General features: G+C 48.0%; 1 protein-coding gene across 1 annotated transcript in view; it reads left to right on the plus strand.

The window, feature by feature from the left end:
- smg1 (SMG1 nonsense mediated mRNA decay associated PI3K related kinase) overlaps positions 1-14,551 on the plus strand; it is a 43,794-nt gene that overhangs the window by 12,666 nt on the left and 16,577 nt on the right. Inside the window, exons 16-39 of the mRNA XM_080857228.1 lie at positions 47-165; positions 436-523; positions 740-841; positions 1,155-1,295; positions 1,832-2,031; positions 2,532-2,728; positions 2,965-3,126; positions 5,253-5,407; positions 5,634-5,785; positions 6,111-6,315; positions 6,471-6,580; positions 6,882-7,026; positions 7,301-7,457; positions 7,705-7,825; positions 8,106-8,351; positions 8,575-8,865; positions 9,148-9,292; positions 9,651-9,789; positions 9,999-10,220; positions 10,581-10,761; positions 11,940-12,101; positions 12,644-12,879; positions 13,213-13,367; positions 13,601-13,823. Of these exons, the coding sequence (XP_080713354.1) occupies positions 47-165; positions 436-523; positions 740-841; positions 1,155-1,295; positions 1,832-2,031; positions 2,532-2,728; positions 2,965-3,126; positions 5,253-5,407; positions 5,634-5,785; positions 6,111-6,315; positions 6,471-6,580; positions 6,882-7,026; positions 7,301-7,457; positions 7,705-7,825; positions 8,106-8,351; positions 8,575-8,865; positions 9,148-9,292; positions 9,651-9,789; positions 9,999-10,220; positions 10,581-10,761; positions 11,940-12,101; positions 12,644-12,879; positions 13,213-13,367; positions 13,601-13,823 (4,054 nt within the window). The remainder of the gene's footprint in view (positions 1-46; positions 166-435; positions 524-739; positions 842-1,154; positions 1,296-1,831; positions 2,032-2,531; positions 2,729-2,964; positions 3,127-5,252; positions 5,408-5,633; positions 5,786-6,110; positions 6,316-6,470; positions 6,581-6,881; positions 7,027-7,300; positions 7,458-7,704; positions 7,826-8,105; positions 8,352-8,574; positions 8,866-9,147; positions 9,293-9,650; positions 9,790-9,998; positions 10,221-10,580; positions 10,762-11,939; positions 12,102-12,643; positions 12,880-13,212; positions 13,368-13,600; positions 13,824-14,551) is intronic.

Consider the following 14,551-nt stretch of genomic DNA (forward strand, 5'->3'; position numbering starts at 1 on the left):
GTAATTTGCAAAGTGTTAAAAATGGTCTGTCTCGTTCTCTTTTCAGGAAGCTTCTTCTCACGTGGTCTCTGGAGATCTCGCTAATGATGAAGAAATCTGAGACGTACACCCCCCTCTTCTCCCTCCCGTCTTCTCACAAGTTCTGCAAAGGTCTACTGGCAAATGGTGAGGAGAGAGCTGTGCTAATTAGTGCTCTTCCCAGTCATTCTGTTTGAGGAAGTCTGCCTCAGCCGAGCTCTTTAATGGTGTTCATTGTTAGAAGAATTCCGAGACACTTGGTTCCAAGATACTTGGTTATTTAGCAAGGAGTTGAATCCTTTACTGACTATAATAATCGCACTTGAAACCAAATAAAATCACAGTGAGATTCTACAAGGTTTAAATTGTTTGTTGAGCCTGTGTGTTGATTTCCTGTTTTTGAATGACCGTGTTTAGCTCTGAATGAAGATCCAGCCGTATGTCTTCAGACATGCAACAGTCTGCAGGTCCTCTCTTCATCCCTCTCCTCAGAGTTGTTGCAAAGGTGAACAAACTCATAATTCCTTATGTGCTCACTTATCATACTGTGCACTGGTTACCCTTAGCACATAAGTAAACATTTTCTTTGTACCTGTTTTTTTATTATTCTTCTCTCATTTAGGACTTTGATTTCCCAAAGTGTATGAATATACAAACTTGCCTGGCCTTTGGTGAAAAGTGTTTTGGTTGACCGTATCTGTTGCTGTGTGTGTGTGTTCAGGTGTGTGGATGTGTGCCGCGTGCAGTTGGTCCACTCGGCCGTGCGAGTCCGTCAGGCTTTCGGGAAGCTGCTGAAATCCATCCCTCTCGCCGTGGCCCTGAGGTGAGCCTGCAGTCCAAGCCCTTCTTATTAAACGCCACTGACCACCATCTGTCCTCTTCATAAAGTCTGATAGGCCCTCCTAGGCAGCGGTGCAGATGGGATTTTTGAACTGGGGGGGGGGGGGGGGGGGGGGGGGACGCTTAATTTTTTTTTTAAGCGTTATTTACTGATTTTTGCCTTACGTAGGGAGAGTGGTGGGGACGGATCAGGGTCACTATGAATCTCCCCCCCCCCTTACCCAGTGCTATCTGCGCCCCTGCTCCTAGTTGTGCTGGAGAGTAATCAATGTTCCTTCTCTCTGCTCTCCTCGCAGCAACCAGAGCCATGTGGAGATCCAGGAGATCTCTCTGGCCATCCGCCGACACATGAGCAAGGCGCCCAGCAACACCTTCCACCCACAGGACTTCTCTGATGTCATCAGTTTCATCCTCTATGGCACTGTGCATCGCGGGGGGTGAGTGTGAGAGATGCAGAAAAAGTCTCCGCATGTGGCATCCATCCCACACACACACACGCACACACACACACAGTCAACCCTGTTACTTGTTGGTTCACTGGCAGTGTTCTTGAAAGGACTAGAAACAGAATTCTATATTCTATATTGCAAAAACGGCATGCATGATTCATGATGAAGTGGTCATGTCTGAAGCAAACGGACAGAGAGAGAAAAGGGAGATAGGGGCGAAGGAAGAGATTGAAATTGCTCTTCATGAAGAGTTCGACAAATGAATAGAGCTAGTGAGGACGCAATGTAATGTAAGTCACATGTATGATTGTGTTAGTAAAGTAACGTAATGTAAGTCACATGTATGATTGTGTTAGTAAAGTAACGTAATGTAAGTCACATGTATGATTGTATTAGTAAAGTAACGTAATGTAAGTCACATTTATGATTGTGTTAGTAAAGTAACGTAATGTAAGTCACATATATGATTGTGTAAGTAACGTAATGTAAGTCACATGTATGATTGTTGTTCCTGTGTGCTGCAGGAAGGAGCCGTGGCTGGAGCGTCTGTACCACAGCTGCCAGCGCGTGGAGAAGCGAGAGTCGCAGTGTGTGCCGCGCACCCTGCTGAAGACGGAGGCCGTCCTGTGGCAGTGGGCCGTGTGGGAGGCCGCCCAGTTCACCGTCCTCTCCAAGCTCCGCACCCCCCTGGGTCGTGCCCAGGACACCTTCCAGACCATAGAGGGTAAGTGTGAGCAACACAATGTTGGGGAAGAAAGTTGTACCCTAACCAGGCTACACTTCCTGCAGAAGGACTCTGGGTTGAACTCTAAAGCGAGGCGTGTATTTATGTGCAATTTGAGTTTCAAATTGGTCAATTTGCACACTTCACTTTTCTAGCAATGATTGTCTATTTGACAATGGGTTGACTGCATGCTGGAAGGTGTAATGATGCCATGACCGGTCACACCACTTTTATAGGTTAAATGTCACCACTGGAGTTGTGCACCAACGCTCAGCTACCTCTACTCTGGCACAGGTGTGTGTGTGTGTGTGTGTGTGTGTGTGTGTGTGGTACTACCCTAGGAGTCCCAGCACAGTCAAAACGAAATGTGGGCACAGTCAACTAGGTCTCCAAGAGACTTTTAATGATCTCAAAGTGTGGCCGACAAGGGATTTGCTGTCCAAACAGTAAAAGTGTTTTGTGTGTGTGTCTCATCTGGCGTTGTCCTCCATCCTCCTCAGGTATGATCCGCAGCCTGGCGGCCCACAGCCTGAACTCTGAGCAGGAGCTGAGCCAGTGGAGCGCTGCGGAGAGCGACGAGGGCCACCACACCAACCAGCTGCGCCTGGCACTGCTGCTGCAGTTCCTGGAGAACCTGGAGAAGCTCATGTACAACGCCTACGAGGGCTGTGCCAACGCACTCACCGCGCCACCCAAGGTGGGCACGCCTCTGCCCTTCATTGAACGCCATCCCATGGCATTATTGCTTGGCATTTAATTGCCGTTTAAACACTTTGTTAAAGAGAATACTGTCTCTTCTCCAGAAGTAAGTTAGAGGAAGGTTGTGTAAAGGTAAATGGAGGAGACCTTTTAGGTTAGGACGGGAACAGTATAGAGTTAGCTGGCGCACAAGCTATATCTGTGGGAAGTCTCTAACTTTTGTCTCTTCTGCAGGGTATTCGGACATTCTTTTACACCAACCGACAGACGTGTCAGGACTGGCTGACGCGAATCCGTATGGCATTGATGCGGGTGGGACTGATGTCTGGGCAGCCGGCGGTCACCGTGCGCCACGGCTTCGACCTGCTCGCCGAGATCAAGAACAGCAGTGCACAGGTGGCGTAAATGGGCCTCAACGTCCAATTAGTCTTACAGCTGTCGGGGTCTCGCACTGGTCTACTGTGGCTTAGAGGTCCTAAGGCTTTAGGCCCTTTAGAGTGTGTGTGTGTGTATGTGTGTGTGTGACATTTCACCCTTACACTTTTCCAAATAGAACTATAAGTGTTTTCAGAAGTGCTGCATCCACCCTAGTATTTTTCCCAGAATGCTTTAGTGTTGACTGAGCACATGATGCTCTAAATCATTTGGCCCTTTGTCTTAGCCCGAGTTAGGGTTGTGCCGATGGACAATATCATCGTACATCATTTTTGACCCACCATCACGATGGATGGTAACCATCGTGATGCCATGTTCCCCCGTTCTAGGTTACAGCTTTTCTTAGTTTTTCCCACGTCAAACATTTCATGTTATTCACGTTAACTAAGCCTGCTCCTGCGTCGGGAAACTTGCTCATTGTCAACAGAAATATGACGTTCAACTTTAGCGAAAGCATTAACTTCAGTGCAATGGCTACAAAATAGAATAGACACGAAGGTGTTGATATAAACACGTTTATTAAAAGTTGAACAACAAATAGAAACATAATGGCATTTACCTTTTTTACTGCAAAAGCTTTCAAATAATTCGTCATGCACTTCACGGATATCACAAAATATATAGGCTAAGAGCAGGAAAATAATAAACAAACAAACATAAAGCATGACTTGCATGTAAGCCTACCAAAAAGCGCTAAACTGTAATAACTTAAAAGGTTTACAGGGCAGACACGAGTGCAGCCTAATTATTTCCAAATGATTTACATGTCAATGTTTCTGGCCAAAAAAATAAACATATTGACCTTGTCTGGCTTTAATAAGCTGCGGATTGGGGTGACCACACTACCCGCGGTGCTGAAAACTCTCTCTGAAGGCGTGCTGGTAGCGCATATGCAGAGATACTTCCCTGAGCGCACGGACACGTTGATCGTTGCATATTCTTCAGGATGGTGAACACGCAGGTGATTGCGAGATTTGTTGTCTGTCCATCTTTGGCACGGACCACAGTTGCGCAAATCTTAGACACATTTATTTAAATCTTTTGGCAGCCCACGCTCATCTGGTTCAAAACCAAAGAAATTCCAAATAGGCGAAGTGGTGCCCTTCTTTCCAACCAACTCCTGCGTCATGGTAGGTTACCAGCTGTTGAATGTTGAAACAGTTGAAATGAAATGAGCCTCTCTAACGGATTAAAACGGATGCTTTTAACCGTTAAGATCCAAAAGGAATAGAACGGCAGCTTTTTATAACGCGCAGCGTGCCAAAGCGCAAGAGGGCATTAGTAAAACAAAATATAGCCTATAGTTTTAAACGTATTGCCATTACATTGCCGTTGTTAGTAGATTATTAATATATATTTAATGCTTGCCTAAATATTTATTGTTGCTTGTCACCATGTTAGTTATTAATAGTATTATTATTATTCAGTTAATACCCCCCCCCCCCCCCCCCCCCCCCCCCCCCCCCCCCCCCCCCCCCCCCCCCCCCCCAAGTACAAGTACACTTAAGTACCTGTTAAAGGCGTACGTACAAGGGAGAAAACAGTCAAGCAACGAGCAATCGAGACAATAAATACTACTTTACATAAGAAATAGAAAGATTGCTTGAGGGTTCCGGTTATGGCGAGGTGCTAGGAGGTCGCAAATTTTAAGCTCTACCGCTGGAATGTAATTTAATCCTACAATACTAATCAGAATATTGTCCAAAGACACGCAACGCGTGTTTAAGAGTACCCACAGTTAAAATGTTAGCAGAAAAAAAATGAAAAAAACCCCTCATATTTACATCCACACTCGCATGCATGGCCAGAGCCAGTGATGACTTTTGTTTTAATTTCTGAGTAAGTGATTAGGATTGTCGGTCTGAGGCTACCACACATTCACACACGCACACATTCACACACCCCCCCCCTCCCCCGACGAGACGATATCATCGTCCATCACGATGTTTCAATGTAAACATAGTCTTCTGACAAATAAGGAGACATCGCCCAACCCTAGCCCGAGTCTGCCCAACTGTGCCCTGCCCCCCTCCTTTCCAATGCACATTCACCGCGTGCTAAAATGTGTGTGTGCCTGGCATGTGTAGGGCCCAGAGGTGGAGGTTCCTCTGATGATGCTGGTGGAGGCGCTGTGTGCACTGCGCTGCCCTGAAGCCATCCAGGGCCTGGCCGCCTGGAGCCTGGCCAACACGGGCAAGAGCCTGGGCTGGGTCGGCTCCGTGGCCCTGCAGGCCGAGGGAAGGTGAGTGCTCAAACACCCAGAAATTAAGAGTTTATTTGTTTTTATTTTTAGTAAAAACTTTTAGAGAATTGACAGAGCCTTGTTCGTTCAAACACCCCCAAAAAAAAATCTGCATCTTTTAATTTTTAGAGCAAACTTTCAAACTTTTCTCGTTCATTGTACTAACTTTTGGGGAGGCCACTGTGGATATGGCATGGCATGTTGTAAACGTCCTCCTTGTTGTCAGGTTTGAGAAGGCCGCCCTGGAGTACCAGGAGCAGCTGTGCGCCGTGACTGGGATGGACTGCTCCATCAAGGGCTTCGACCGCTCGCTGCTCAAGCTGGCCAACTCCAACAGCAGCAGCAGCGGCACGGCCAGCCCCAAGCACGGCAGCAGTGGTGAGTTGTACCCAGCAGCACAGGCCACGCTACGGTACAGCCCAGCCCGGCTCAGGACTGGACTGAACACTGATTCACAGCCAGTTGTAAATGATCAGAATCATCTCTCTCCTGTGTACAAGGTAGCCATTAGAACAGAAGCGCTACTGTAGCTGCGCTCAGAAGTGTTCTTTCACATAGGAAGGGAAGTGAGACATCAGCAGTTTTACGTCAGCCGGAATTATGAGCGTATAAACTTAAGCTTTGAGGTTTTGACACCTGTACTCTAGTATTTGACGTTATTTCCAGACCTGCTTATGCTTGGTGTGACTCTTTGCCCTTTCAGGAGACGGCAGGAAGACGGTGTTGCTGAAGTCGAGTGAGTGTTCCCCAGAGGTGGTGAACTTCCTGGCCAACAAGGCGTGCGAGTGCTACGTGGCCCTGAGTGACTGGGCCTCGGTGCAGGAGTGGCAGGCCAGCATGCACGCCCTCAAGAAGAACAGCAGCAGCAGCACCACAGTCAACCTCAAGACCGACTTCAACTACGTCAGGTGTGTGTGTGTGTGTGTGTGTGTGTGAGAAACTGGGTTTTTTCTCGTGAGTGGGAGAAGAGCTGTGACTATAGACGGTGCCATTGCCAGTGCCACATTATTTCTGTCTGAGTCAATAGTTTTTAAATGTTTTTTTTTTCTTTTCCTCTTCCCAGAGCTCTGACCAGGTTTGAGGATGGAGATTTCCCAGAGTGCCGTGTCCAGTTGGAGCTTCTGCCCGGGGAAGACTACGGCCTGCTGAACTCCAGCACCAGAGACAAACTAGGTACTGCATACAGTTTTAATTTGATATAATCCTTTTGCGGCTTGTGCTTTGACTATAGTATTTGCCTTCCAGTGAATTTAACCTATGCATATGGCATTAGTGTTGCATCAGCACCATGCACTGCACATTGATAGAACCATCTACAGAACCATCCTTATAGCCTACTTTACCATGAAACTTTTATCAGAAACTGGCCAAAATCTTAATTAAATACAGTAAATGTATTTCTTTATGAGCAATATCTGTTAAATGTTTACGTTTTTCTTTCGTGTGTGTGTGTGTGTGTGTGTGTGTATAACAGATTTGAAGCGCCTGCTGCCTGCAGTGCTGAGTCCGGACCCCTCAGAGCTGCAGAAGGCTATAGAGGTGCAGCTGCTGAGGAGCGCAGTGGGAGCCATCACCTCCACCAACCACGAGCAGGACCAGAAGATGGGCCCTTCATCCGAGTGAGTCCCAGCACCCAGCCACAGCTGCTCCCTTACCAACACTGCTTTGAGTTCTCTGTTCTCTTTCTACAATCCTCAGGATTCTAGCCAGCAAATATTTGTAGATGTCATCTTTGTCTGTATCAGAATTCATTTCTTTCTTGCGGTCACTTTTTTTATTTCACTCTTGTTCTGTTGTCTTCTCTCTATCTGTGTCATTTCCCCATCTCCTTTAATTTTTTTTGCTGTCTGTCTGTCTGTCTGTCTGTCTGTCTGTTTCCTCCCGGTGTGTTAGTCTGGTGAGGTACCTGAAGCAGACGGGCCGCCTGTCTCTGGGTGCTCTGCGTCTCTCCACCCTGACGCTGTCTGGCTGCCTGCCCACTATCGGCACCATGCAGCTGCACTGTGCCAACGCCCTGGAGGGCTCCCTCACCAACCAGCTGCCTGATGAGGTAACACCTGCTCCACTCTCTCTGTGTGTGTGTGTGTGTGTGTGTGACAGGGTTCTGTCTATGCAGAATTTCCAAATAGTGAAAGTAATACTCTGTTGGTCATGTTTCCACCTCCACCCTCTTGCAGTAGGTATCCCAGTCACACAATACTGTGGTGGGCTTGTACAGTCTGAACAGGAGAATGTGTAATGCTCTTTTGCTGTATGGACAGTTTTAAAGTTCTCTTTCTCTCTCTCTCTCCCCCCAGGACTGTCTGATCCCTCTCTTCAGTGAGGCCCTGAGCTCCTGTAAACAGCAGGATGTGCAGCCCTGGCTGCACGCGCTCAGATACACCACATTCCAGAGGCAGCTGCACCTCAAGCAGAAAGGTGGGGTGCGTGGCACAGAGTGCCATAATGACTGGAAGTGTTTGTGCAGGGAGTGGGTGTGTGCGTGTGACTGAAAGGTGTGTGTGTGTGTGTGACTTTAACCTGTGTGTGTGTGTGTGTGTGTGTGTGTGTGTGTGTGTGTGTGTGTGTGTTTCGTTCACTTGGGGATATGTTGTGTATGGTTGTAGACTGTGATAATAGTCTGTGATTGGAGTGTGTGTGAGGTAGAGGGCATAGCTTTATTGTCATCAAATCTGATGTCTGTCACCCGTCCCCCCAGTCTCTTTAGCTCCGGTGGACTCTCACCTGATGGAGCTGTGCGTGACTGCGGTGAAGTTTGCCCGTAAGCAGGGCAACATCGCCCTGGCCTCCAGGCTGCTGAGCCAGTGCTGCGAGCCCCAGGTGGAGCACCCCGAGGGGGGGGACCTGCTGCAGAGCTTCAGGCTGCTCTCACTGGAGGGCCCCGTCAAGGAGAAGTGGGGTCCCGAGCTGGAGATCGAGAAGGCCAAAGTGCTCTTCACCGCAGGTCAGTCAATATTTTATCTCTTTTTGTCTTTTAGTTTTTTCTCATAGACTCTCTGTGGTGAGCTCTATGCGGGATGAAATGGGTTTGTTTTTAATTAATGGAGATAAGAGTGAGGCAGAAGGGGATGAGACTAATGTGCTGAATTATAATTCCCTTCATAAAGCCGTAATAAATACTCCTTTGCATGCGCCTCACATTTAGTTACAAATTGTTGTGACTGCAGGTCAGTCGACGGGGGCGATGGAGATGCTGAGCCTGGGCGCTCTGTCCTACTGCCGCTCGGGCAAGTGTGAGCGCGCCGCCTGCCGCTCGGTGCTAACGCTCTGCAAGTGGCTGCTGGCCGACTGGAAGGACCTGACGCTGCAGCTCAAGCAGGTGGTGAAGAGGAGCTCCTCCTCCTCTTCCTCCACCGCGGCCCAGCCCAGCCTCTCGCCCCTCAGCCGCAACATCGCCGCCCTGCTGGAGCTGCCGCTGGAGGACCAGGGTGTGCCGCGCATCACCACGGAGATCACTGGTACGAGAGCATTGTCTGTTAAGGCATCAGTGGCATGGCACTGGCTTTGCAGAAATCTTAATTTAGTTCTAATTTTAAAAATATCTCCGCTCTAAAGAATTTAATCAGTGAAGACTGCATGGGTTATAGAGACTGTCTAATCTGAGCTCATTGGTGGAGGGATTTTTTTTCTCCATGCTTTGATCTGAAATGAATTTCCCAGTTAATAGCCCTCAATTGTTTTAGAGGATTAGATAAGTGGTTCTGTCGTGCCTTGACCTCCTTTGCGTCTCCTCCCTGCAGTGAGTGTTGGCGTGGGAGAGCCAGACTTCGTCCTCGGGCAGCTCTATCAGCTGTCCACCTCCCAGGCTCCCGATGTGGCCAAATCCTGGGCGGCCCTTGCCAGCTGGACCTATAGATGGGGCAGGAAGGTGGTGGACAACGCCAGGTGAGCCTCTGACCGTGTGCACCATAACTCTCAAAAGCAGTCAATACTGCTCTCGTGTTTCTCCTTCTGTGCCCTTTGCCAAATATGCAAGTGTTGGGGCGTACAACTTAAATGGCCATTTGTGGAATGGTGCCAATATTGTCCTCTGTGCAAGCCCTCGCTTCGTTAAAGTCTTGATACTATTTGATTTGTTTTGGCGCTATATCAATAAAATTGATCAGGGAAAGTGGCTAAGGCTCAATTCAATTCAGACCCCTACAAGCCCCCATGAACTCGGCATTGCCCAAAGGATGAGTGTCAGCCGTTACTGATACCTTTTGCTTTGCTCATTATCCGCTTGTCTGCCTTGGTTCAACAGTCAGGGTGAGGGTGTGCCGCTGCTCTCGGGAGAAAAGAAGGAGATTGAGGAGCTGCTCCCGTCAGGCACCAGTGAAGAAGACAAGGAGACCATCTACAGCATCCTTGGCCAAGCCATGTGCCGCCCAGCAGGCATTCAGGTGAGAGAAAAAAAAAGCTTGCCGTTAACTAGAGATGGAGGGATAAATACTTTGATCCTAAAGCAATTTTAGGTTTTACCACAACCTCAACAGTAAGGAAGTGTTGGTTATCTTTTGGAAGTGTGTGTGTGTGTGTGTTCTTTTCCCCAGTGTTCATTAGCAGTGATTTTCGTGCCATACTAATTGTTTGTGTGTGTGCGTGCGCGTAGGATGAGGACCTGGCCCTGCAGAACGAGGAGGACGATGAGGACGACATGGTGGATGTGATCTGGAGGCAGCTGCTGGCCTCGTGCCCGTGGCTGGCTGACGTGGAGGAGGTGGTGACGGAGGGCCTGATCCGCGTGTGGAGGAGGGTGGTGGACCGCATCTTCAGCCTCTACCGCGTCTCCTGCCGCGCCTACTTCACCTTCCTCAAGCTCAACGCAGGACAGGTCAGTCAGGCCACACACAGATGTTTAACCTTGTTGTGTTTTGGCAGTTGGTGGATTGTGACTGTTTGAGAAGCCCTCTATATGGCACTCTATGGCTGCCATCTTTAGTTGGACGATAGAAATATATGTAATATAGCAGGCTAGGGGGGTAGGTCACAAGATGGTTTTAAATATTCCCAGTAAGACGTGGGAGTCAGGCAAGTCAGTCTTTTAGAATGCAACCCTAGTTTTTGGGGACGATTAGCTAATGGTCATATATGAAATGATTTGAACAAGATATGGAGGATCCCAGTTTATGGGCAGTGTTTTTCAAACCACTAACTTTTGCCTCTGTGTGTTTGTGCCTGGCTCTCTTATCAGGTGCCAATCGATGAGGACAACCCCAAGCTGCTGCTGAGCAACCAGAGCAGCAAGCAGAGCAACGACGACGTGATCGTCATGGCAACGCTGCGACTGCTGCGGCTTCTCGTGAAGCATGCGGGAGAGCTGCGGGAGGAGCTGGAGCTCGGGCTCGCCTCCACCCCGACCGCTCCCTGGAGAGGTAAGCCCGGCCAACACGCCTACGCCCCACTGCACAGCCTGTGAAGCTCACACCACGCCACCACAGCCTCTGGCCCGGTCAAATGTGCCCTGACTGGGACGTTATCAGAGAGGCTAAAGGATGGAATGGCTTTAAAGATTGCTGTATATACGATTACTATATGTAGGTATGTTAAAATCTTTGAAAACTGCTGCAAAATGACCAGTATTTAGGATGTTTGCTGATACAAAAACAGTAGAGAACCACCCAGCTTTGGTTCTCTTGTTGTCACTGTTTAATAGGTTTGCTATATAACTAAAGGCGAACCTCTAGTCCAGGCAACAAGTGTTGCTCGACGATAATAAAGTGTCTGGCGACGGTGCAGCACCTATGGGCTTTCATAGTCAAATGCTGATGACAAACTGGCTCAGAACAGAACGTGTAATTTCTGTGGCAACTTGGCTACCTAGCTGACTCGCATTAGTTAGTAACTCGTTAGTCATATTGACTATGGAAGATGGGTCGTATAATCTTGAGCAGCACATTATGTCTCTAAACTTCATGATCGACTGTAATGCAAGTCAATGTTTGAACTTTACAGCTTGCACTGCTAGCTAAATGGAATGTTAAGAACATTAAATAGCTATATTGGAGTATTCATATCAATAATGCAAAATGTCTGTGGATTCTCTTCTCATCCAATCAGAGTGACAAAACTTTCAATCTCTGTGCCCTTTCAGATTTCTAAATTACGCAACAATGTCTGCGACCAATTAATACTCTTAGGTCATTCTTTGTCCAGTGACTTGTCGCCTGGACTGTAAATTGGCATTAAACTTGATAAAAATGTTGACACTGTGGCAGGTTCTCTAGATGGCTATGTTTTCTTTATTTAACACAGATGAGGAAGATGATTTATTCTCCCACCTGTCTGTCTAATAATATTCTTTGAACCTTGTTTCCTATCTGAAGAGCACTGATTTGCATAACAAGCACAACTCAATGCAGTGGCACTTGTCAGTAAAGTCACATACTGACAGAGAAGGGTAATATAATCCTACGGGCTCTGATGCCAATAATGTTGTAATACAGCGCAGGAAATGGTGGGGGGGAATGGAATGGAATGGACATCTTTTACACCACAGGTTATCCCAGCCAGGGCGTTGACCTTTGGTGACCTTTCTGTCGTGTGTTCCCAGGCATCATCCCTCAGCTGTTCTCTCGTCTGAACCACCCTGAGGCCTACATCCGCCAGAGCATCTGCAGCCTGCTGTGCCGAGTGGCCCAGGACTCCCCCCACCTCATCCTGTACCCCGCCATCGTGGGCTCCATCTCCCTGGGGGGCGAAGCCCAGGCAGCAGGTAGGCCACATCACACTCCCTCCCACAGCCTCTTATTGTGTACTTTAACTTCAGGACTTTTACAATCAGGGTTTAAAGCCATTGCTGTTCTCAGATCCTTTTTCAGATCTATGGTATGTTGAGTGAGTGTGTCTGTGTGTAGGTGTGTCTAGTGTAGATGCTTATCTACTCTTGTTCTTTTGAATTTATTACCTTTCACTTTTCTTACCACACCACCACAAGTGAAGGGGAAGTTATTATATTTTTATTTTCTACTTTGTATCTGGGTGCTGCCATGAGGTGACATCAGTTGCATATTTTTGTGCCAATTAAGTGAAAAACATTATTTCTATTTTTATCCCTGGACAATTCCATACAAATGCTCAATTTGTCAGATCCATAACCCTTGCTATGTAAATTAAGTGTAAATGAACATCAGGTGATCAACCTGAATCTGGCAAATATTTCGGTTTATTTATTTTAAACGGGCTCAGAATTGTTTTTATTGGGTGGTTATAAAACTGCCGTCAGGCTAACTAGACACCTTTTGTTTGTGTGCCCAGGTAACAAGCTGCCGTCAGCCCTGCCCACCTTCCTGGGCAACATCCAGGGTGAGGCCCTGTGTGGCAGCGGCAGCGAGGTGGGCAGCCCCCCGGCCTCCCAGGAGAGCACCGGCGGTGGTGGTGGCGGAGGCGAGGAGATGGTGCTGTGCTCCAGTGAGGACCAGGCCATGATGCAGGACTGCTACAGCAAGATCGTGGACAAGCTGTCCTCCGCCAACCCCACCATGGTGCTGCAGGTACGGACACAGATGCAGATGCTGCCACGGCTGCGTGGTGGGCTAGCTGGGGGATATATGTGGCTCTACATATAGGTGTAGTGTTTGGTCTGCCTGCACAATGGAAGAGCTTGTTGCTCAAAGGTCACAGACTAGGACTTAGCAGCCTGGCAGGCTCGTCCTCATTCTTTTTGTAAGACTCTGCCTGGTAATGGAAGGGATGTCAGACTTTGCCAGAACCTAGTATCTGTTCCAAAGAACTGAGGAAAAAAATTCCATGGTGCATTTTGGTTGTCTGTTGTCTGTCTCCAAACTCTATGTTAACACTTTGTGTGTGTGTGTGTGTGTGTGTAGGTTCAGATGCTGGTGGGTGAGCTGCGGCGTGTGACGCTGCTGTGGGACGAGCTGTGGCTGGGCGTGCTCCAGCAGCAACACATGCACGTGCTGCGCCGCATCCAGCAGCTGGAGGACGAGGTCAAGAGGGTGCAGAGCAACAACACGCTGCGGAAGTGAGCCACCCCACATTATCCATGTCTTCCATTATTCCATAGATATTATCTTTTTTTCCCAAAACTTGTGTTGGGTGTTGCCAAAATGACTTGATGTTGGTTAGAGATTTAGTTTAGTACCAATCATGTAGCCCTGCCTTTTGCTAACTGTAAACAGAAGTGTTGTTGAGTGATTGGAGTTCTCACTGTGTGTGTGTGTGTGTGTGTGTGTGTGTGTGTGTGTGTTACTGTAGAGATGAGAAGGTGGCCATCATGCGTGAGAAGCACTCAGCTCTGATGCGTCCCGTGGTGTTTGCCCTGGAGCACGTGCGCAGCATCACCGCAGCGCCGGCCGAGACGCCACACGAGACCTGGTTCCAGGACACTTACGGCCAGCCCATCAACAACGCCTTGGAGCGTCTGCGCTGCCCACAGAACCCTGCCAACCCTGCCAGCAGCTGGGCGCCCTTCAAACAGGTCAGTGGACACTCGGTCTGTGTGTGTGGTGTATGTGCAGGAGTCTGTGTTTCTGCACACTTGTGTGTGTGTGTGTGTGTGTGTGTGTGTGTGTGTGTGTGTGTGTAACTTTGTGTCTGTTATAGAGGTTTACTTGCTCTCTCATATCATTTGTCTCCAATGAAAGAGTCAGCCTATACAAAGCTTTGCTGTTCATGGAGTGCAAAATTAATGGAAGAAAAGTCACATTATGCAATTTTCCAGCTTAATGCAGTGGATAGTATGTGTGTTGTGTTGTAACCTTTCTCCAGTGATCACTTTACACAGCTGAATGTAGTGGGAGTGCCTCCTACTGGTTTGAACCATCACGCATTAGTAATAGCAGCCATCTAGCAGTTTCCCTTAACAATTATTCGACCGTGATGGGCCAGAAATGAATCATCCAATACAGATTAAAACAAGACCGACTGAAATGTCAGCGAGATGAAGTACTTTGAAAGTAACCAGTTAGATCGGCAGTTGTATTTGGCTTGTTCTATGTTTGATATGTGAGGGTCTTCACAATCACTACCCATAACAGTCCCCATTTATGCCGTGTGGTTAGACACACACATCTTGTATTCATTTGTTGTCATTTGAAACTCAGTCACAGCTTTTCTTCAACATAGCTGTGCTCAACTGACTTCAAGGAGATGTTTAAGAATGACATACACCAAGCAAACAAACACCAGGGTTGCACTTCTTTGCCG

Source organism: Sprattus sprattus, assembly GCF_963457725.1.
Source record: "Sprattus sprattus genome assembly, chromosome: 18".
Taxonomy (NCBI): domain Eukaryota; kingdom Metazoa; phylum Chordata; class Actinopteri; order Clupeiformes; family Clupeidae; genus Sprattus; species Sprattus sprattus.